This window comes from Branchiostoma lanceolatum, chromosome 10 (assembly GCF_035083965.1).
Source record: "Branchiostoma lanceolatum isolate klBraLanc5 chromosome 10, klBraLanc5.hap2, whole genome shotgun sequence".
Lineage (NCBI taxonomy): Eukaryota > Metazoa > Chordata > Leptocardii > Amphioxiformes > Branchiostomatidae > Branchiostoma > Branchiostoma lanceolatum.
In genome coordinates, this window is record NC_089731.1 from 6,151,049 (window position 1) to 6,171,942 (window position 20,894).

Consider the following 20,894-nt stretch of genomic DNA (forward strand, 5'->3'; position numbering starts at 1 on the left):
TAACCGATAATATAACCTTCTCGGCGAAGGTAATGAACAGGGACCACAGCTAATGTCCTGTCCTAAGGACTGCGACCTCTTCCAGTAGCGTACATGTCCAGTGAGCGACAACAACCAGGATTCGAACTCATGGCTTCTTGGTCCAGAGGCAAGGCCGCTAACCACTGGACTGCGTACCCTACTACGCTAGTGTGTTGTAACGTCAGGAATCAGGCATGTGTTCAAATGGAGGTGCTGCTTCATAATGGGCATTTGAAATAACCAGTCTATGAAGGGGGGGTATACAGCGCCAGCGGATATGTCAAATCAAGTTTGAGTGGCCCTGTACTAAACATCAGTATTATGAGAAGTAGTCTGAAGCATGCTAAAAAAAGAAGCTGAGCTCAAAAGTTGTTTTATCTGACCTATAAGGTCAACATACCGTTTATTGCAAACTAAAGATGTGCAAAGGCGTGGAGCACACAAGTCCCCAGCCTCCCCTAATGGCAGTGTTTCCAACATAGCAAGGCCTAGCTGCACTTCATTCATACATACAGCACAAAACAAGTGGTACAACAGGAGGCAGTAGAAGTACACAACAGAGCTTGGTTAACCTTCCTGCTGCTGTTGCCAATGCAAGTATGGATGCACCCAAACCATAGCAAGAAGGTTAATAAATGCAGAAGAATACACATGTAAATGATTAACTCTTTCCTTGTTGACATGTACAAGTACATGCATCTGGTCCACCCTTAGCTTGGAGAAGGTTAAGTTGTAGTTAGCTCACTGGACATACGATTTCAGCACTTCATTTCAGAGGACAGAGGTAAAGAACAAAATTTACACTTTGTTGGAACTGAAGAATGACAGAAGGAAAACCAGTTTGACTTTTTACAAAAGAATTGGTTCAAATGTCAGGATAGGAGCAAGTTAATTGAAAAGCATGGCAATTTTGACACTTATCTAGGTTACATTTGGTTTGCAAATTCTTAGGATACTGTCTGGGGTACACATGATTTTAAACGTTGACCAACAAAAAATTTCGTGCGAGACTCAGAGAAATGAATGAACGTGGCCTGAACAAAATTGACCAGAAAATGTTTTGCTATGCTCTCATAGTAGCCACTTAAACCAACAGTCAAAACATCACACAGGACGATACAACACTGAAATGTGCTGGTCAGGGCCTACCCTATACTGTGTGTCCAGTCTATCCTAACATACAGAAAGAAGAAAACACTTTACCTCCAAATAACATACAGAGTGAATTGCACTAAGGACGCTCACCCCACCACAGTCTGTTTTATAATCATAATAGTCCAAGTAGTAACATCATCATATCTAATATGCACAGCATAAATCAAGCTTCCAACAATCAAAATTACCTAAAAACGAATAAAATCATACCTACATCTTTTCACAAATACCATGCAACAAGGACCCCTCTTAATATATATATACCCATATTACACATAACAATATACCATGTTCAAATCTGGAGCAGACACTACCACAGGCCTCTGTACAAAATGGACTGAAATTATTCCTGGCAAATATCACATTGTTACATGTTTACAAGTGGCCATTCATATCTTGCTATCTTACAGACATATTTCCAGTAGCTAAAATCTAGTACCAGTATTGGCTTAAAAACTGTTGGTTCACAACATGAAATGGACTAAACAAAAGGTCTAAAAGACAACACCAATCTGTTTCATTGGTTTTTGGAACCCAAGTCTGAGGGCTGCATACTTTAAACAGTATCTTGTTACATTAGTCAAGACTTTTTTCCATGGCCTTCTGTCTTTATCTCATTCTCATGTCCAAAAACCAGATAAATGAATTGGTGAGGTCAAAATCAGATTTCACTTTGCATTGAAACCAAAGTTTAGTCCCTTACCAAACAACAACAGATTGCAGCAAGTAAAATTTGATCCATGTACATCAATAGTAACTACCCTGGTGTGCATAGTACCAATACTATACATACATGTACGGTAAAACAGAGTACACTGTGTCCACCTCTCTCCACCACATTTTAGACCCTTCTTATTTTTACATACATATAATGAAAATAGGTGCAACACTTTATTCTAGCTAGCTACACACACAACTTGCGTAAAATACAGTCTGGCCTCTTCCAATTAAGATATCATACATTATGCACCTATTACTGTGTACTGTTACAACCATTGTAATCTTGTACATGTTACAACGACAAAATTATTTTCATTGGTTTAAATTTACATCCTCGATATTCTCTTTCTCATGCAGACTTCTTCACAACAATTTTGTCTAAATCATTCTCCTCAACTTTCGACAAGTAAGTTAGCTTTACACGACATTTGGGAAAGGCACGGGATCGATGTGCCTTTGATTCTGAGTCGGGAAAAAATACAATTTTCTCCATTTATGCAACTTGCAAGCTTTCAAGTGTGTGAAAAAACATAAGTATAACTTAATTTCACAAGTTGATAAATGAGGCAACTTTTACAAAGTGAAGTTTTCTTTAGAAGTGAGTTACATGTAGCTCCACCCACAAGTAAAAGAAAACTTTAACCCTGTTACTAGTGACTTCAGCTGCAACCTTTGCAAATCTAGGTGCACAGATGAGCCCGCAGTAAGGAGTGGGTTAAACTAAAGATAAGCCTTGGAGACTTTGTAAATACCATTTCATAACTGTGACAGTCATTCAAAAGCTTTCTTTCACATACGACAGACTTGTCATTTGCTTGCTCAAAACAATCTTAACCACCGGAATATTGTGACCCAGTGAACAACATATAATCCCTTCTTGCTTGCTCAACTTGAATCAAACTCTCCAGTATGACAGCGGGTCATGTGGGTGTGACCCTTGCCCTCTACGTGTCAGAGTTCAGAGGTCATCTGGTGTTCCAGTCTTCCAGCACTGCGGCGCTGGCCTTCTCCAGGTTCCAGTTGAAGGCCTCCAGCATCTTCTGACACCGGTCTCTGGACTGGACACCGATTCGGAACAGCTGCTCAACCTGCAGAAATGGGCGAGAAGAGGTGTCAGACATCTGCTTGGAGTTTAATACAAACAAGAAGGTGAACATCCATGAATAATTTCATCAGGTTGGAGAATCACTGGATAACAAGGTTCTTTATTCAGCAAGATATACCTGGTAACATTACAGCCAACATTTTTTCAGACAGTCACCAATACTTTAGCTGTGATGTCAGGTCTTGGTTGTGAATTAAAAAACTCGTTATCCTACCCTGGGAACCATTCTTCTTGGTCCGGGCAGAGGATCTGTTAGGCAGTTCCTCCCGAGGACCTATATTAGCACTCCCGGGGAGTTATCAGGCTAACTACTCCCTGACTGATAACTCCCCGGGAGTGCTAATATACAGTAGGTCCTCCGAAGAACTGCTTGGGCTGCCGACCAGATCCTCTACCGGGGCCGGGACCAAGAAGGATGGTTCCCAGGGTATTGTTATCCAAGAAGGTGAACATGCAGAGTCAATATAATAATCACATCATCTTTTACAGGGACACTAATGATCTCAACATGATTCTTTTCCATCACATATTACAACAATCCTCCTGGCACCCTCCTTCCCCATATCAATCCCACTGCAAAGACAATATGCAGAACCTGGTGTAACTATGCCCAACAGTCCTCTAATATCCCAAATATAAATCCCATTGCAAAGATGACAAGCAAGTGTACATGTAACTATGCCCCACCTTGAGGTAGTCGATAGCCTTCTTGACCTCCCAGCTGTTATTCTTGAGAGCGTGCTCACATTCGTTTGTGGTCACTCCGTGCACACTCATTTGAACCTGAGGAATAAGAAAATCAATTACATGACCTGGTGTACATGTAGGTGTGCATTTCAGACTGAGACTTTCCTGCTATAAATGAGCTATTGTTTTTTTAAAGGAAACAGTTGGTTGCTACTTCAGTGAGGCAATCATATGCCATTCAACCAATTTTCAGAATCAGAAATGAGTTAGCTTTCAGCTCCAACTGACATAAACAGCTGCAATACAAATGTTTTTGCCAAAAACCAATTATACATGTATACATACATGTTTGGAAACAAAATTTGACAACCCCATCAATTAAAGCAGACTACAATTTTGAATTTTGAACTTTTCCTGATATTTTCGAGACAAATGATCTCACCTGGTAGACCTTTTCCTGAGAGCCGCTCCTAGTTTCCTTGACAGAGGAGAAGGAATCGGGAGTCCGTGAGCGCCGTCGCTCCGTCTCTACACCAGTTGACTTCTGCACGCTTTCGTCGTTGGGCTGGGAGACCGAACGTCTCGCGGGGAGCGTTCCCGGCCGCAAGGAGTCCGCCTTGGGGGGAGGAGGCAGCAGGGGAACCTCCAAGTTTGTCGAGCTATTTCTATATGCAACATTCTCCACGCCGAGATCGCCCGGGCGGTGCGTTTGTGCCTGCAGCTTCACCTCCTCGCGGGGGAGGGGGCGCACGTGGGCCATGTTGGGCGGAGGAGGTATTTTGGGAGGGTTCTTTGCGTTGACAGAGAAGTTCATACTGTTGTTTGGGTCAAAGTCTTCTGGTTTCTTTGGGAGGAGGAAGTAGTGAGTGTTGCTGAGTTTCTGTCCGTTTTTCGTGATGGGGTAGATGAAGGGTTTGTCCCAGCTGGATCGGTGAGCAGCCGTGGACGTTAGACTCGTGTCGTCCTGAGTAACAAAACTTCGCGGCCAGGAGGCGTTGAGGGAAAGCGGCTGGATCGGGAGCCGGGGAGGGATGGGAGGAACGCCTTCGTCAAACACGGGCGGCGTAACCGGGCTAGGGGCGCTACTCGACAAGGAGGACATGTCTCCTTCTACGTCGGGGGACAGGTCAAAGGGCACGCAAGAGTCCGAAAGTCGCGGGCTCCGCAACGTGGCCCCGATGGGCTGGCTGGGAATTCTGAGCGGGATTCGCGGCGGAATCTCCGGTTTACTCTCCGCACTCACGTCCACTAACACGTCCGTAGCAGCTTCGGAGGAATTTCTGGGCGACCCCTCGAATCCGGAATCGTTTGACTTACTCGAGTCATTGGATTTCTGCGTTTGTGTGTCTCTCTTTCCGTTTGCCTTCATCTTCGTTGGCAGTGTGATGAATCGGTTGCTATCCCGCGCTCTCGGCGGCAACAGAGGCTTTTTGTCGGAACTTTCAAAGTCATCGTCATGGTGATCGTCCTGTCCCATCTGCGTTGTAGCAAGGTATCGAGTCCGAGGACTTTGCTCCGGCGACACATCCGCACTTTTCGATTTCCGTCTCACGTTCTGGGGCAGGGTCTGGGACCGTCGCATTGCATCAATCATTTCATTGTTCAACCACAAAAACGCCGCCATTGCTCTTTCTTCCATCACATGTGACCCCTTTGCACTCCCTCCTCTGTTTAACAGCCTTTCTGATTGGCTGCTTACCACTCCAGCATCCTTTGCAGCGTCCCGACTGGCCAATGCGGCCAAGGCTACTGACTCCTCATCAGGGACATCGTCATAAGTTACAGGGATAGGGGGGAGAGGTTTCGTGTCCCAGTACATGTCGCTTCCTTCTTTCCCGGCAGGTTGGGGGTTCAGGGGTCTGGGGAGGGTTTTGGTAGGGCTGGTGGGAGGGGTGGGGTAGCTGTCGAGCAGTGTCCGGGGTGGGGACGTGGTCCTCCTTGTCCCTGCATTCTCTCCGTTTCCGTCAACATCGGACAAATCGATGAGCATCATCGGTTTGGACTTGTTGGTTTTGTCCTTGCCAGGTATCTGGATGTAGAACTTGCTCTTCCCCAGGGATTTCTCCTGGTGATGTTGTTGCTGCTTCTTGCTGCCTGCAGAAGAAGCGTTGGAGGGCTGTCTCTTCAGGCGAGCGTACTCCCCACTCTCGTTCTCGGGAGGGTCATCATAAACAGGTCCTGGCAGGGGAAAAGAGGAAGTATAAAAAATTGCGAAAAGTTTTCTTTGTTTGTTCATTCATTCAGACTCTTGTAGTGCCTAGTGGCACATACATGTAGGGCAGCAAGTTTCTATGCTGTTTCAGTAGCAGGGTATGATTTTTTCAGGGAGGGTTTGCAAGCCTTTTTTTACACTATCAAAAACACCAGGAGCCTATCAGTATCATAATGGATCGTATTTTAGAGCTACATGTACATGACTATCACAGTATGGATCATCTTTGCAGCTTCGTTTCTCATATGTATAAAAGAGGTACAGTGTAAGATTAGAACGTACTTCTGCTTGCCAGAGGCAGTCTCTTCTGCGGGCTGTTGGGTTCTTCTATACCAAGCAGATCAGGAGGGTCCATGGGGTTTCTCAGGTACACTCTGGTGGGAAAAAATATGTTGGGGATACATATAAGTGGGGGTTGGATGTACATTTGTACATGTATGTGCACAGAACAGTCTTCAACTTCAAGCATTCACATTCTACAGTTGGGATGTTACAGTTACAGATATTTACCTTCATAACTTTTTCTTTGTTACAGAATTTGATTTGGGTTTGGGCTAATTAGAAGTGAAAAAACTTAGCTTCCCTATTTGGACAATCAAAATGACAAATACGAAAGCACAACAACAACAATATCAAGAAGCTTTCACATTTTACAGTTGTCAAGACCAATTTTTTTTGTTACAAACAACTACAAATGATTACAGAAGGTTGTGGCATACAAAGCTTCCCTGTGGACAATAATAATGACACACACGAAAACAAGATCTGTAACAACTTACTCATCGATGTGATCGGGGTGCCCCCACTGATCCGATTTCTTATCGCCGGCGCCGTGTCCCGTGTGGATGAAGCTGTCCTTCAGCGGTTTGCTGATGTCGGCGATCACGCGCCCGCTCTTCGGCACGACCAGATTACGGGGAAACTGTCCGATCTGCAGCGTTCCCCGGTTCTGGCCTCTCCACCAGTAGTTCTCTGCCCTGGAAGGTAGGAAAAGATGGTCTTGTGGTTAGACTTAGAATCTACAGGTTCTGGGTTTGAATCCCTAGAAGGCCCCAATATTTTGCCCTTGGGAAAAGTAATTTACACCTATTTCCTCACTTGACTCAGGTGAAAATGAGTCAGCTTTGGTCACGGACATTCTATCGAATGAAACGTAAACCCGGAGCCAGAGCTCAAGCATGTTAAAGGTCCCGCCTATGTTGGATTCTTATACATGTACGTGCAGAGGTTTGATATCTGAAGCACCCCCTCCACTGAATAGGCTTGTCCAGGGCCCATGAACGCACAGCATTAAGTTGGCTGATACCACTTTACAAGAGGTGTGAAGATTAGACCCACCTGCCCTCGATAATGGTGATGATGTCACCAGTGTCCATGGGAAGTTTGCCGTCATCCTCATCTTTAGACTTACTCACTGCACGGTACTCCGGGGGTCTCGCCTGGATATAGACATTTAGAGTAAAGTTAGTGATGACAGTCGATTCTGAAGTATATCACAGTGTCTTAAAATGTCATCAATCACATCAAGGAGGAAAACCTCCTTGATCACATCTTAACTGATCAAGCTCTTAGGTAAGATTAATTTATCTTCTTGGTTGTCTGGCAATAATAACAACAACTAGTTTTGGATGAGAGAAGTGTCTTGAATTTATGCCCCTTGACATTGTGTTTACAAATGAGAAGTATACAAATTTAAACTTTCCTCTCTGTCTCTGTTTTCAAGTCCTTCTTTCTTTTCAGCAGCAATTTCTTAAACCAAATCCAAGAACCAGGAAATCAAAACTAGTTTGGCCTAAACCTTCTCCCTGCTGCCTAAACCGTAACCAATAGAGAATTGGAAGCCAAACAGCTGCTTCAGTGTGCTAGACTTAACATAGAAGGGTGTAACACAGGGCTCTAGCAAGCGCCAGTTTTGCCGTAAATTAACGGAACTTTGCTGCATGTTACAGAAAAAATTCAAAACCAATCCGTAAACCTTGACCAAGGAGGTTTTATATAGAAGGAGAGCGGACGAGCTAGCGCCCCGCTGGGTCCTTTTGTTTCGCCCCGCTGCGACCCATTGTGTATAGCTGGCGCGGCGCCGTCTTTGAACCGATGCGTGAATCGCGGTTTTCTATGCAAAGGAGCTTCGGCATGACGTCACACGTGCCGAGCTTGAGCCGACCGGCAGCCGAGATGCCTCGGGTTTCCGACGATTTCCTTATTTGGAACACCCGGTAGGGTTCGGCTGACGTCATCATTCGATCGAGGACAAAATGGCGGTCATCTGGATACTTTGAATTTTTACCGTGCGACGAACTAGGGCGAGTTTTTGGTCATTTTTGTTGACAAGTCTCTGTTTTTTAGCGTCAAAAATATAGATTCATACCTATATTTCATGTTGCCACAAAAAATTTGTATCGTTTTTCTTGGGTAAGTTTTCGTTTTTTCTGAGTAGCTGAAGGGGTCCTCGCTCCAAATTTGTTGTTTTGGTCAACGGAACCTGGGTAGATTTTCCGGCACCTGGGAGTGACTTTTTGTATGATTTTCGTGCATGGAGGTCCTTGGTTCCTATCCATGGATTCTTCGGTCATGTTTTGGATAGCTATGTGTTTCCTTAGGAGACTTTTAGGCCGATTTATTTCGGCTCCCGATTGGCATGTTTACAGAAGAACTTCAAGAAGGTGTATGCGAGCCTACCCTGGGATGCAGACTGTATATCGGGCCTTTTAGCTGGTTTCTTTAGCCGGTTCCTTCCCCCCAATCCCTTCGGCGACCGAAAGCTCCAAGCCCGCCGATGCCGTAATTAGCGCATCGGGGGAGTCTAGTCCGGTCGGGCTGAGTTCTTGGACCGCCGCCGAAGGAAATCGCTAGCGACCCGGTACTAGTCTGGGCTCCAGGGTAATGCGAGCCAAGTCAAGCTAAGTTTGTAATTTCTCCTCAGTCGGCATGATATATGCACATTAAAAAATACTGTTCTCTAAGACTTGTGTTTTTCAAGCCATCCGGCGGTTTTGTATACATTCTCACAGACTTCGCAATCAAATGTACCGCGGCTGCCGGCGGCAGCGTTGGTTGCCACATAGTGCTTTGATTCTCGCCGTTAGAGAGATCATCTTCCACGTTGCATTCTTGTAACTCAAATGTTTCAAAGTCCTCCTCAAAAGTAACTGCTGAAAAAAAGATCGAAGTTGCTCTACAGAGTCATTATGCCTCCTTGGTCGCACCCGTGAAAACAAAGCAAAGTCGCCAAGCTGGGCGTGGGGTGTATGCATATCGGGGTAATTCGCACCTTGACGCGACATTGACTTTTCACACCCGTTACACGCATAGTACAATAGAGACTTAGCTCGTCCGCTCTCCTTCTATATAAAACCTCCTTGCCTTGACGGACAAAAATCACGAGAAAAGATATAGACAGGGCTTGAACTTTTGCAAAGATCTCCAGAAAAGAAGCGGAAGTTTGAACCGAAGTCGATTCAGGCCATTTCTATCTCCGCCGGCGACAGGTGACAACCCCAAGGTAGCTTTATAGTAGACAAACGGAGGCGCGGAGGTTGCCAGTGGTTCGTGGGCCGAGAGAAAATCAGCGTCTTGCGCCCCCCTCCCCACTACCAGTGCCCGACTATTCTGGTCGGTCGCATCGGGCTGACGTTTTTTCTGCTGTTTTCCCCGGTTCACCGCCAGTCATAGCCACACAAAAAATACTCCGGTAGTTACCATGCTTTCCGTTTTTTTGTGTAAACATTGTTAAAGTTTTACGCCGAGTTACACGCACTTTCGTCCCGCGCGCCGCGAAAACTGGTGTTGAGAGTTTGAGACCTCAGAATCAGATACTTGTATCATCTACAAATAACAGCGTTCGTTCACGCTGCGTCACGGAAAATCGACCAATGACATGCAAGTCTCGCGGTTCACGAGATGATCTGAAGCGCGAATCCGCGAGGTTTAGCGCCTTCGGCGCTCGATATGTTAGGTTTATACAAATATTTTGGGCTTACCGGATTAAATTTCAGGCTGGCTAGAGCCCTGGCGTAACAATATCTCACCTCTGTTAGGAAGTCCTTGAGAGCTTCAAACGTGGGCCTGTCGCAGGGCTTGTGTGCCCAACACTGCATCATGAGCTGGTAGATGTCCTGGGGACAGTCGCTGGGCTTCGGTAACCGCTCGCCCTCCTGGTCTATCTTCTGTAGGATCTACAAACAAACAAACATACATGGTGTCAGAGTTGTACAAGTTATGTTTCTGGTTGAGAATCTTTTGGCCACACCGTATCATATCTTCCCAAAACATGCAGAATTCTCTTCTTTTATTACTTTTACAAGTTGTGCCAGTTGATTTGACCACACAGCATCTAAAATGATTACAACGAGTTGAAGGATGTCTTTCCATCATGCCAAAGTGCACTTAGATAAACACTCTATCATAATCTTACTACACATACATGAAAGTGCAAGAGATTAGAGAAAACAGCAAAGAGAGAAAGACAGCAACCACGTCAAATGTAGTCCACAAACTTCTCGGCCACATCACCAATTCACAGCAGGCAACATTCTGTGGCCTTCATTACTGTACATTCATTTACTTTCGCGGTGGTTTTACTTCCCGACAGGAGGAAAAGGGAGGTTATTGCTCTGCGTTTTAGGTTCATGTCTGAAACACTTCTATAGTACAGTAGTCAGACATATTCACAGCGTCATGAGTTGGCAGTGGAGGGGAATTAAAACCACCATGAAAGTTTGAAGATTTACAGTAAAACAGGAAACTGATAGATTAGGGAGTGAGGCAAGCCAGGAGCCAACAGTGCAAAACCTGCGGAGACTAGGGTTACCCTGGTGGCAGGATGTACACGACCTTCACCACAGGGGGATTCAAGGTCAAAGCCAGGCTGTGAAGGAAGAACGGAGGGACATGGATGTTGGACACGGAACAATGAGTCATGGAAAGAGAAAGGAAGAACCATTAGAGACCAAAGTTGGTAAAAGGCATGCAATGTTTATCAAAAATTGCATCCGTCTACTAGATCTATCATTTTGATAGAGTGTAGCAAATTTTAGGGGTTTTTTCTTTCATGTTTTCCTGAGAAGCAAAATCTATCATGGTTGATTAAAATCAAGGGCCTTTGTCCCAAGTTTTGGAACTCCATGAATGAAACTGACAAATTTAAAAACCAAGAAGTATGAACATGTAGTTATTTTATGTTATGGTCATGCAGGAGTGGTAAGGCAACAAGACAGGAAAAAGTATAGAAGAGAAAAAAAGCACAAACACAGTGGATTAAAAGACAAAAGATAAGAAAGGTCAAGCTTGGTAGTCACAAATGTACTCCTATGTCTCTATATATAGTTGCAATTGTTTTATAAAGAATTATGTATGATAAATAAATGTGGACTGTGTTATCTCGCACAAAGGGGTCGTGATCTCAACATCAGCATTAGAAAACGTGTAAGAAGTCATCATCATGTTTACCTGTGTACCGTTGTAACCGAGCCATGGTTCGTTTCCGTACGTGAACATCTCCCAAAGCGTGACCCCGAACATCCACGTGTCGCTGGCGTGAGAAAAATGTCGACTCTTCAGACTCTCCGGTGCACACCTGTAAGAAAAAGACTCCTTTAAGTCTAGGAAAACTTGCACCCAGATATTTCATGGATCCTATTGCAGTACAGCAGTGCTTAAAAATGCTACACTGCAGTTCCAGAATCAGCTGCTAGGAATCAATGCAACACCAGCCTGTTGTCAAGTGAACACTGCCCATCAGAAAGTGTTACAAAGAACATATTGCCAAGCAACACAATTACATTTTTATCAATATTACATACAAATCCTTAACATACAAGTATTCAATCCCCCTCTGCAGTTCTAAAGTCAAGTGCTAGGAGGCAATGTCAGTCTTCACATAGAGGCTACAGGTGAAGGTTAAGGTTGGGAAACACTGGGGTGCTTGTCCTGCTAAAATCGATTAGGTGGAGCCAACTCACCATGCAAAAGGCACTTTCTTCTGCTCAGTCATGACATAGTAGTCCTCTGTTTGGGGCAGTGCTCGCATCAAACCGAAGTCACCAATTTTTACCTAGGGGAGAAAAACAACACACAGGTTCAGTAGAGTTCAGCTAACATTCGCTGTTGTCTTTATCCATAGTTATACTTTATAGCCAAATGAGTAACAAATGGTCATGTTTCTTATTTCAGATGTTGACAAGATTTTAATAATGTTTCATGATGTTCTTTTCATAGTTACAGTCATTGTATGCATGCTTTCAGGACTTTTATACACATACATGTAAACAGCAGACAAAAATAGAATATGTTTAGAAAGAAATGAAAAATACAACTACAAGGCGAAGTCTCTACCCTAGATTTGGTATAGGGTTGATATCTGTAAGATACATTTTATGGGAATGTGTCATCATTGTATAAAAGCTATTCCAATCCAACAAAAAGTTTGGCGATAATCCTTGCAGTTTGGTGATAATCCACCAGAGGGCACTATTCAGCAATGGCAGTCGTTACTCACCACTTCGTTAGAAGCCAGCAGGATGTTCCTTGCAGCGAGGTCCCTGTGGATGTATCTGTGAGACTCGAGATACGCCATCCCGTTGGCGATCTGAATGGCGTACTCACACAGCGTGGCGATGGGGAAACGGTGTCCGGCCTTTCGGAGCTTGTCAAGCAGCGCTCCTTTGGGCGCAAGTTCTGTGACCTGGAAACAGTCACAATGATATTTAGCTTAAGATTAGGAATACATTTAGCTTTCGGGATTGTCAATTAGTATAGCGAGTTTATTTTTCTGGCTCTGAAAAGTCGAAACACTTTTGTAAGTCAAAACTGGGAAGGCTTGAAACTGCAAACACAGGAATCTGATACATTTATGTCCAAAACTGGATTCTGTTAGAACTGGGAAAGGCTTATATTTTCATAATCATAAGGGATGTACTAACTATCATGACGGATATTGAGTGCAGCACCACATAATACAGATAGATGATGCTGTAATGGTCCAATAATATGTTGGTGGTAATATGTATATTTTTACTCCGGGAAGGAGGATGACCTCCTTCTGGGAGTATTGGGAATGCATTTGTTTGCGCGTTCGCAGCTATTACTCACGATCCCGTTGTCGCATTGGTGTGTAACTTGGCATATCGTTTGCCTGGTTCGGCGTGGGGATGCACAATAGCTTTGTTACACCATAACTACTTTAAACGTCAATCCAATATCGTAATTGCACCCCTATAATTAATGCTATGTCCCACTGCCCTGCCATAGGGACCATGTTATAATCCGTTATGCATGACTGGAATACTTCAGGCAGATACGGGGTATAAATCTTCCTTACTTGCTGTGATCGTATAGTCACTGTTACATTGAAAAATAGACAACGTGCATCACCACACGCAACCTAGGAAACGATATACCAAGTTACATACCAATGCGGCAACGGGAATTGTGAGTTTTAGCTGCGAACATGTGCCGAGTGAGCTCCAGTCTGTGTATTAAGTATGCCGTGTCCCTCGCAACTCGCATACAGTATGTGCGCACGGGACGGACGATGTATTTTTACGCACAGTGTGAAAATGGCAAATCTCTGGACCTTCAAACTTACCACACTTGTAGTTTATAATACGGAGGCTGTGACAATGTAAAAAGTTTACACAGGGGATGAAAGATTGTTGAGAAATATCTCTCAGAAAAGTGCGCGCGCCAGTTTCACTTCCGGGTGGTTAGATCCGGTGACCTTTGACCTTCGTGAAATGTTACGATAATATAAATTAGCCTTTTCAATTGCAAATAGCTTGATAGCTATAGATCAGGCTGGCCTGCAATAAATTGTGGAAAGAGGATTTACTGCATATTTGTGATTTCTGATACATCTTAGTTGTAAGGCTGAATGGTTAGTTGATGATTGAAAAGGGGCCATCTAGATCTAACTTTGTGACTTTTCCCGGAATTTCTAGATCCCATCTGTGCCATGCTGTAAAAACATACTTTTCAGCAGGTTGACCACTCCTGTATTGAAAGAAAAAGATAAACAAACACTTTTTCTTTACTTGCTCTAAAACACTACTTGGACTGAGCAGAGATGCAATTTGTGTGGGTCAATACTTGTTTTACTTTGACATCGCTAAACCTGTATGGACCAACTGGAACTGCCAAGTCTATGCCATAGGAAAAGGACTGTACCAACCATCATGAGGGGGGATGACAGCACCACCCCGTAGAGGCGGATGAGGTTGGGATGGTCCAACTGGTGCATGGCGTTGACTTCCTTTACAAAGTCCATGAAGGCGTCGGGCTGTACTAGAACCTCGTTTTTCAGACATTTCACTGCCACCGGGATCTGAAAATTACAAAAAAAGTGTTAGATATGTATACAAAAGAGTACAAAGGTATGAATGAGACAAAATGTATTTTCATTTCCCTAGGCATATAATCTGGAAAAGGAGGCAAACTTAAGAATTACATTTTATTGGTTGAAGTAGTCTCTCTTCCTTGTAACGTTACATGTGGATAAATCTTAGGATTTTTTTTTCAAAACAAATTCTGAAACAAAACCTTAAGTTTCTCTTTCCATGTAATTTTGGTCCTTCATCCAAACTATCTCCTGACAATGGGAATCTTGATTTTGAAAAGGCAATAAAAGTCAATGCATCTAATCTAATTTTCAAGGTAAAGTCCACCAAGGTACCACAATCTAGAACAAAATATACTCTATTGGCACATTATGTATTAGTAGTAGTACATGTGATTGTGAATATACCATATAACTTCAAACATGGTCATCTGTTTTATTTTGTACAAAAAAAAATTCATGATGTTCAAGCATTCTTTCTTCCGAAGAGAAGTCAATGTTTTGCAGATATCCTACAGAACTATTCCTTTTCCTGTTATTTTGGAAGAGGTCACTGACTTCAACCCTTTACTTCCGACCCCAACATTAAGTGTATTAAGTATACAGTACATATATTATGCAGTCGTGAAGGTAAGGATAATGCTACTGCTGAAGTTGATCCACCCCAAGCTGTGAGACTTCCTGTGTTCCAGCCCAACTTACACAATTGCGAAACTGTGACATTGTTCTTGTTCGTGCCCCCTCCCCTTTTCTGGGTTCACCCCCTGCATTAGAACTAAAATTGGCCGGTGAACTTTCTTGAACTCTGAGTCCTTGCACAGAACAGCATTTGGAAGGACAACAACATCCTTTGTGAAGCAAATAGAAGGTAAGAATAGCAGCTTGGCTACACATTTATCATTGAAAGTCAACAGAGTGAGGCAATGCCAAGTTAGCTTGCTGGTTTGTGTTAAACGTTTCACCCTTGAGCATAATCAAGTAAATCTACATGATTGTACATGAGTTTTACAAAAATAACTTTTTACAACTAACAAATGGTCGAGTCAGTTTAAGAACTAAGTTGAGGTCACCAAAACTTGCATGATAAGCAAGAAAAATTAATTACAAACCAAGGACATACCACTTACCAGGGTTCAAATTGGGAGAGACAAAAATACATAATTTGCAATTTGGCACAACTTTTGATAAGTTGGAAATATACCATGATTAGGAAGGAAACTGCTGTTTCAAGCAAGGTAAAATTTCAAATATGGCACCATTTATACAGAAATGTAGTTCACTCACTCAAGATTCACAGACACTGAAAATACAAGTTATGGTGGGAGACAAGAAAAGGGCGATGACCTTTGATTTATAACAGCTCGAGTGACGTGCTGTTTTGCAGCAAAGAGACCCAGAAGTTAACCACTAAATAGCTTACATCCTGTTTTTACATGTACCAGGGAATACTGCCACAAAAGGATGGCCTTGAGCTTGGTATCTGCGGTTGTTTCTGACGTCAAATGTTCAAGTGTGTCAGGCTTAATTTGTTTACATTCTGACCAGCGCTTCAGGAACTGTCACCAAAGATGGTTTCTTTTCTCCTCGGGCCAAGTTCATTAACATTCCATTTTCCTGTGGTAAGGTCTTTGACTTGACTTAACCCTAACAATGTTGCATGTTATTTGAAGCAGCATTGAAACTATGGAGGTTAAACGGCATATTTACTAAGTTGTCAAGCCTAACCGATTGTGACTTTTCAAGACAGTTGAAAATTGTTCCGAGAATCTAGCTCTAGATTTGAAACCAGATTTAGTGAACAAAGCTTAATTTTTTGTCACATAGATAATTATGTGCTTCATGATATATGGTCATTATCGAAGTCATTATTGTACCATGCAAAGCTTAATATGTTTATCTGATTGTCAGCTTAAATGATCAAAGATACATTAAGACAGTACTGCCATATTGGTCCAATAAAGCTAGAAGTGAAACGTATATAGTCAACCTATGACTTATACCTGCTAACAAGATGTGATTTTTGATGAGAAAACAATGATACAGAAAACTATGATATAGAAAACACTTCACGGCCTCAATTATCATATAAATATTTACATGTACGTGCAAGAATACATGTACATTTGAACGAGGTAAACTGTATCCGCTGCACTCCTTAGAATCTGCCAATCACTTGGTGTTGAGGGAAAGCTGCCCACCTGAAATAACTGTCACCTTACTGACAGAGTGGCTCTGAACTTAATGGCCCATTTAGTCAGTTCACTTGTTCTCAGGACCTCTGACAGTTCAAGGCAGTTAAAACAATTCCTGGAGTCTGACAGGAAATATGTGCAACTGTGCTACACACACAGGAGTACTCTCCAGTTTAACACATCCTGTCAAGTCTCTGGATGACTTGTGAGAAAATCATTGTGGGCCCTTAAAAGCTGTTGAATGTTCTGGTAAATTGAATGTTAAAGGTTTTAAGTGTATTAAAGTTCCTGTTTGGATGAGTAAAGATTTAGTGTCGTGAGTCTGTTGGTTGTCAGTTGCTGAGCGTGTTTACAGTTCATGACTCTTTTGGCAATACAGTACTACATCATTTCCCCAGTTCTTGTGAATAGCTTTCTTAAAAAACTTTTGCTGTCTTGACCACAAAGGTTATAACCTTGCCTTGACAGAGCTTTTTTTTACTATTTTGAAGGAAGGGGATAAAGATATATAAATACAGACAACAGAACGACAGCAATAATGACACTGTTTTACACATTGCTGTGTGCGAGAGGAAAACCGACAAGAAATGAAATGAAAACACAGTGATTGGCACTTTACTATGGTACAGAAGCTGGTCTTCCCACATCTTTTCTAGGTTAAAAATTAATATTTCATTGTGTTGCTTCAAGGCAACGTTTTACAACTTCCTGAAGCCTGACAAGATAAAATAAATGTCACTTAAGTTTTACACTTTACAAGCTGCTAGAAAAACTCAATTGTGTCGGAGATAAAACTAGGGCTGGGCACTATTCAGAAGTTTCCATTTTCATTTTACCCTTTCTGAAAGGCTTTTTTACTCCCTTCCTGTGAGTCACTGTTAATAACAGGGTTTTCACAAAGCATCTTAGCACTTAGAGATGTCAAATCCCTGGACTAAAGTACTTAATGTTCTTTGTAGACATTTTTGGAGGTATTTTGGGAGGAGATTCTGTCAAGGGAGCCATTCAGATATTAGTATTATTACGGAGAATGGTAAAGGTCTGTAGGTAAGACCCACTTAGGTTGATAAAGGAAGTGACTAATGTTGACGTCAAGATATTCCAGCTAAAGACATTATTCAGTTTTACTTCCGTGGTTTTGCTTCTGCTGCCCAGTATTTAAGGGTCTGAAAGTGTTGGTTTGATAAAATTTGAAATGAAAAATTATTGTTTGTTTTATGATGAAAGACACGAAATATGTGAGAGATCTGATGATGATACGCACATGTAAGGCAATGCTTCATGTATAGGGCATCAGATCTTTGCAGTCACATATTAAGTTAAGCATAAAGCAACAATGTCAACATTGCCACAAAATGTACCATTTGTATTTGTATTATTTTGCCTCTCAAAATTTGGGATTTAGTATTTCAGAGCATTGCAAGGTCGAAATCTTCAGGGCATCCCCCTTCGGACATGCCTAGATTTTTAGCTTTATCTTCAGGGCATTAATTCCCCTCCGGACATGCCTAGATTTTTAGCTTTATCTTCAGGGCATTAATTCCCCTTCGGGCATGCCTAGATTTTTAGCTTTTCACATTTGTGTCCCCCCCTCCTCTGTAGTGGAGTAAGACAAGAATGCTGGTAACATCCCCTTGCCAGGATCTACCATGGTTTGTCCCTATACCTACAAATCTTGGCACAGACTCATCAAATATTTAAGGACTTCCGTCTGCTACTTTTCCCTGCCCTGTGGGCTGTACATGTTTACATAATCTTCATTTCACTGCAAATAGAACTGTATGTTAGCAGGTATATAACATGTCAGGCTACCTCTCAGTTAGTTTTATGGACAAGATTCTGGTCCAGGTTTTAAAGGGAAATAGAAACACCACATGTATATGAACTAACACAAGTATTTGAAGGGCATTGAAGTTAATCTCCAAGCAGATGTGATGAGGGGAGGTCACAATCTTTGCTAGCTACCTCATTAACTTCGAATTCTGTCACTGCTTACACATGTACTGATGTAGGTACATTTGTATTGGAACAACATAATTCTTTTAGGCAACCTTTCTTTCAAATATCTGCTTGGATATTCCAAGGAATTCTTGTCTCATGGCAAGGACCTGCGTGTATGCGTTGATTTTCAGCTTAAAATTCTAAAATCAAGTTTTCCTAAGAGCTACTTACACAAGTTATAGCTCAAACATCATGGCAGTATTATGTTCACAAAGATAGAAATCGTCACCAGCATTTCCATACAGTCCTTAGGAAGTCGATTGCGGTAACACAGATGGACAAAGACACACACACGTACACACACACATACCCAAAACAATATTTTCGTTTTCAGGAAGGTAAAATGATCAACAACAAAAAAACATGAATTATCAAAACCGAAAGCTCAGTTGCAGTAACTAAGGCCAAAATCTGATCATTTTCTAGTTTTTGGCACAACCTACCAACAAACCAAATCTAAGACTAACAGACAGGTTTGTGTGACCAACAGACAAACACACAAACCCTGCCTAGAATATAACCTTCTGGGGTTGGTTATAAAAGATCCGTACCGTGCATCCCCCGGGTGTTGTCCAGTCCCCCTTCCTGACAACGCCGAAGGACCCGTCCCCGAGCTTCTCGTACAGACAGAGCTCCTTCTCGCTGATGAGGCAGGTGAGCTGGGAGGTGTTGAAGGACATGGAGGAGGTGGTGGAGGTGGGGGAGGGGCGCTTGGCGGTGAAGGAGGGTTTACTGGGGCACTCTGGCTCTTTTCTTAGCAGCACCTGGAGCAAATAATAACAAATACACTTAAGAAAATGAAAAGATATCCACATAAGAAAACCCTGTAATCATAATACAAGGGCTTTGTGACAGACATGTATCAGATCTTTTCTTAGCAGCACCTGGAACAAACAATAACAAATACACATAAGAAACCTTGCACCTGATACAATGAAATGTACCAGGAATACCTGGAATAAATGATAAGAAATAAGAAAACCTTGGCCTTAGGACATGATCTTTTCTTGGCAGGACCTGGAATAAACTAAGAAATACAAAAAAACAAGATGGCGGCTGAGCGTTAGGCGTGTGCTTCTAGGTCCGCTCCACTACCTTTATTTTCCACGCTAATTTACATTGAACTCGTCGAAATCTTCACAAAGCTGTTGAGCGAAGGTGATTCGTATCCTGATCCTTGGATGGGAAGGAAACCTAAGCGGTCGAGAGGCTCCAGTAGCACGGAGGAAGGTAGCTCAACTCCGAAAATTCGCCCCCCTCCCAAGAAAATGGCGTCAGGTAAAGAAGACTCTTTGAAATCTCTGTCACCAGAACTACAAACCCTCGCACAACTGATCCTGAAGCAGGCTCAACAACAACAAGAAACTTTATCGGAACAGTTCAAGGATGTTGGAGAGAATCTCTCCAAGCAAATACGTGCACTAGACACTAAAGTTGAAGTCTTGTCGTCCGACTTGAGCAAGGTGAGGGAGCGGGTGAGTGCTACCGAGCACTCCGCCGAGTTCCAGGCGTCGGAGATCCAGGAACTACGCAGGGCTCTGGAGGAGGAACGACGCGGACGAGTCAGAGCGGATCTACTCACTGAACGCTACTCCAGGAAAGCTGACATTATCATCCGCGGAGTACCTTGTGAAAAAGAAGAAGATGCAGAAAAGGTTTTTGTGCGATTCATGGCGGAACGCCTTGGTCTCGACCCGGTACCGATCGCGGCAGTGCATCGTCTGTCTAAACCTACTACATCACGCCCAAACCCCCCTTTACTTGTTAGGCTGTTAAACTTCCATGACAGGGATCGAATTCTGAAGGTAGGGAGGAAGCTACGGGGAAGCAAGGACGGCTTAGCAGTGTTTGAACACCTCCCCCCACCTCTGCAGGCTGCGCGAGCCAGTCTTGTGCCGGATCGGGAGGCTGCTGCAGCGAACACAAAAGGTACGATGGCTAGAGTGTCGATTTGGGTGCCCCCGAGGGCAACATATGCTGTGCTACTGGTAAACGGGCAGGAAAAAAAACGTATTGATGCAGTAGATATCGTTTTGTCCAACAAGAAGGGGAAGTCTACCTGATATGTGACGATGAATTGACACATTTGACATGTTTCTGTGACAGTGGTTATTAAACAACCTTCTCAGCCTCTTCGAGATTCTGATGTCTTTATTGTTGAATTGATAACGACTCAGTGATTTTCCGAATGACTGGTTAATCATAAGTTCTTGTACTTGTTGTTGAATGTCACCGGTAGTGCCAAATATGCAGCGCCCATGATTCTGGAATTTTGTTTATATGCTCGCACGTGCAAGCCAAAATGGAACACCTGTATAATGATCCCGCATTCTCGTGGTGTTTCGTATTCAAATTAATCAAGAGTGGGTTTGCCCCTAGCCAATCCGCTGCGTTCGTTTGGTCACTACCTGTACACAGAAATCACACCTGGTAGTTCCAATTTGATCACTTAGTTGTGGAGTGATGATC

General features: G+C 43.0%; 1 protein-coding gene across 6 annotated transcripts in view; it reads right to left on the reverse strand.

The window, feature by feature from the left end:
- Positions 1-390: 390 nt before the first annotated feature.
- Positions 391-20,894, reverse strand: part of LOC136443436 (activated CDC42 kinase 1-like) — a 67,863-nt gene continuing 47,359 nt past the window's right edge. For all 6 annotated transcript variants that reach the window (XM_066440665.1, XM_066440667.1, XM_066440664.1 and 3 more), the window contains 12 exons: positions 18,977-19,189; positions 14,068-14,220; positions 12,397-12,582; positions 11,861-11,952; positions 11,349-11,475; positions 9,929-10,075; positions 7,239-7,339; positions 6,680-6,877; positions 6,183-6,274; positions 4,131-5,866; positions 3,689-3,784; positions 391-2,984 (listed from right to left, as the gene is read on the reverse strand). In XM_066440665.1, coding sequence (XP_066296762.1) covers positions 2,862-2,984; positions 3,689-3,784; positions 4,131-5,866; positions 6,183-6,274; positions 6,680-6,877; positions 7,239-7,339; positions 9,929-10,075; positions 11,349-11,475; positions 11,861-11,952; positions 12,397-12,582; positions 14,068-14,220; positions 18,977-19,189 — 3,264 coding nt within the window. In that variant the 3' untranslated portion in view covers positions 391-2,861. The remainder of the gene's footprint in view (positions 2,985-3,688; positions 3,785-4,130; positions 5,867-6,182; positions 6,275-6,679; positions 6,878-7,238; positions 7,340-9,928; positions 10,076-11,348; positions 11,476-11,860; positions 11,953-12,396; positions 12,583-14,067; positions 14,221-18,976; positions 19,190-20,894) is intronic.